The 1,947-nt window shown below is 34.7% G+C and overlaps 1 protein-coding gene across 1 annotated transcript; it reads left to right on the top strand.

Annotated features, from left to right (window-relative positions):
• Positions 1–716: 716 nt before the first annotated feature.
• LOC124249873 (olfactory receptor 6C65) lies at positions 717–1,655 on the top strand. Its single transcript, XM_046681350.1, has one exon. The coding sequence runs from the start codon at positions 717–719 to the stop codon at positions 1,653–1,655; it is 939 nt and encodes a 312-aa protein (XP_046537306.1).
• Positions 1,656–1,947: the final 292 nt, after the last annotated feature.

Raw genomic sequence — 1,947 nt, 5'->3', positions numbered from 1 at the left:
CTTTCATTTTTTTACATTATTGACTATATTTAAGGAGTCCAATCACAACTTTTATACTATAACCTTGTTTATTAATAAAGGCTGACATTATCTTTGTGCCAACGTTAGTCAAAGAGGACCTAATAGGATTAATTTTGCCTAAATGCAAAAGGGAATGGACTTCAATCAATTGCCTATAGATACAATATTTTTGTTTAATTTTTTACTTTGAATTGAAACTAAGACTTTTTTTTTATAAAAAGAGTGCATTATGACTCAAAAATAAGTATTCCAACTCCAAAATTAGCATTTAGAATTTTATGGGCATTAAGTTTTCAAAAATAGTGTGTATTTCAATAATTTACTTAATCTTACCAAATGAACTGCTTCCACAGTGAAGTAAGCTAAGTATTTATCATTATTACGTATTTTTATGACTGTAAAAACCAGTTTTAAGTGTATTAAATAAGTAACCAAAAATATATAGCAGGGAATTATCAAAGCTGAGATTAAAATCTAAGATTTTTAAAATAATAAAACACCATTAATTTTTCCCTACTAAACAAATTCTGAGATGTTTGCCATTTTGAGGGATGACTATTTTGCCACTTCTTGTTAATGCATGTTTTATTTTCTCTGTGCAGAATAAGAGCACTGCAACTGTGTTTAAAATTATATCAGGAGTTCACATTCACTCTTATTTTTCCCTACAGACCTACAGAATTCCAAGTTTAGTCATGCCAAATAAGACATCAGTTAGAGAATTCATTCTTCTGGGACTTACAGATGACCCAGAGTTGCAAGCTGTGACATTCTTCTTTATGTTGTTCACCTACTTATTGAGTGTAAGTGGAAACATGACCATCATCATGTTAACACTATCTAATGTTTGTTTGAAGACTCCTATGTATTTCTTTCTAAGGAATTTCTCTTTCTTAGAAATTTCATTCACAACAGTCTGTATCCCCAGGTTTCTGATCAGCATTGCTGTAGGAGACAAAACCATTTCCTATAATGCTTGCATGACACAAGTATTTTTTTTAATCCTTCTGGGCTCCACAGAATTTTTTCTTCTGGCTGTAATGTCTTATGATCGCTATGTGGCTATCTGCAAACCTCTACATTATACAACCATTATGAGTAACAAGGTCTGCATCCGGCTTGTAATCAGCTCCTGGCTGGCTGGTTTTCTCATTATCTTTCCCCCTGTGATTATGGGCCTCCAACTGGATTTCTGTGATTCCAACATTATTGACCACTTCACCTGTGACTCTTCTCCTATGCTGCTGATTGCCTGCACAGACACAGCGTTCCTAGAGCTCATGGCGTTTTTCTTAGCAGTATTCACACTCATGGTAACTCTGGCCTTGGTGATTCTCTCTTACACACTCATCCTTAGAACAATTCTGAAGTTCCCTTCTGCCCAGCAAAGGAAAAAGGCCTTTTCCACTTGTTCTTCCCATATGATTGTGGTTTCCATTTCTTACGGGAGTTGTATTTTCATGTATGTAAAAACATCTGCAAAGGAAGGTGTGGCTTTGAGCAAAGGTGTAGCGGTACTTAATACCTCTGTTGCTCCCATGCTGAATCCCTTTATTTATACCTTAAGGAACCAGCAGGTGAAACAGGCCCTTAGGGAGTTCGTCAAAAAAGTGTTATTGTCAAACAAGAACTAATCAGTATGAAAACTGTAGCTGAAACCGCAAATAAATCATACCGTGAATACAAATACCAATCATTGTTCTAGGTGGTATCCACAAGGGAATAAAGCATACAAACATTCCCGCCACTGTAGATCTTACTTCTAGTGAGGGGACATACACATTAGACAGCCAGCATAACAGAAAAGTAATGTACCTAGTACTTTAAAGTGATAAATGCTATGAAAAACATAACATATTTTAAGAAAAGGAGGGTAGAATTCAAATTTCACAATTTATAGCTTTTTTTAAATTTCATTTTTCTACA

Source organism: Equus quagga, chromosome 1, assembly GCF_021613505.1.
Source record: "Equus quagga isolate Etosha38 chromosome 1, UCLA_HA_Equagga_1.0, whole genome shotgun sequence".
NCBI lineage: Eukaryota > Metazoa > Chordata > Mammalia > Perissodactyla > Equidae > Equus > Equus quagga.
Note: the sequence above shows the minus strand (reverse complement) of the source record. Positions and strands in the feature narration are given on the sequence as shown.

Bases quoted from the DNA above. Each gene is read 5' to 3' on its own strand.
- LOC124249873 (XM_046681350.1), top strand. From the start codon at position 717: ATGCCAAATAAGACATCAGTTAGAGAATTCATTCTTCTGGGACTTACA.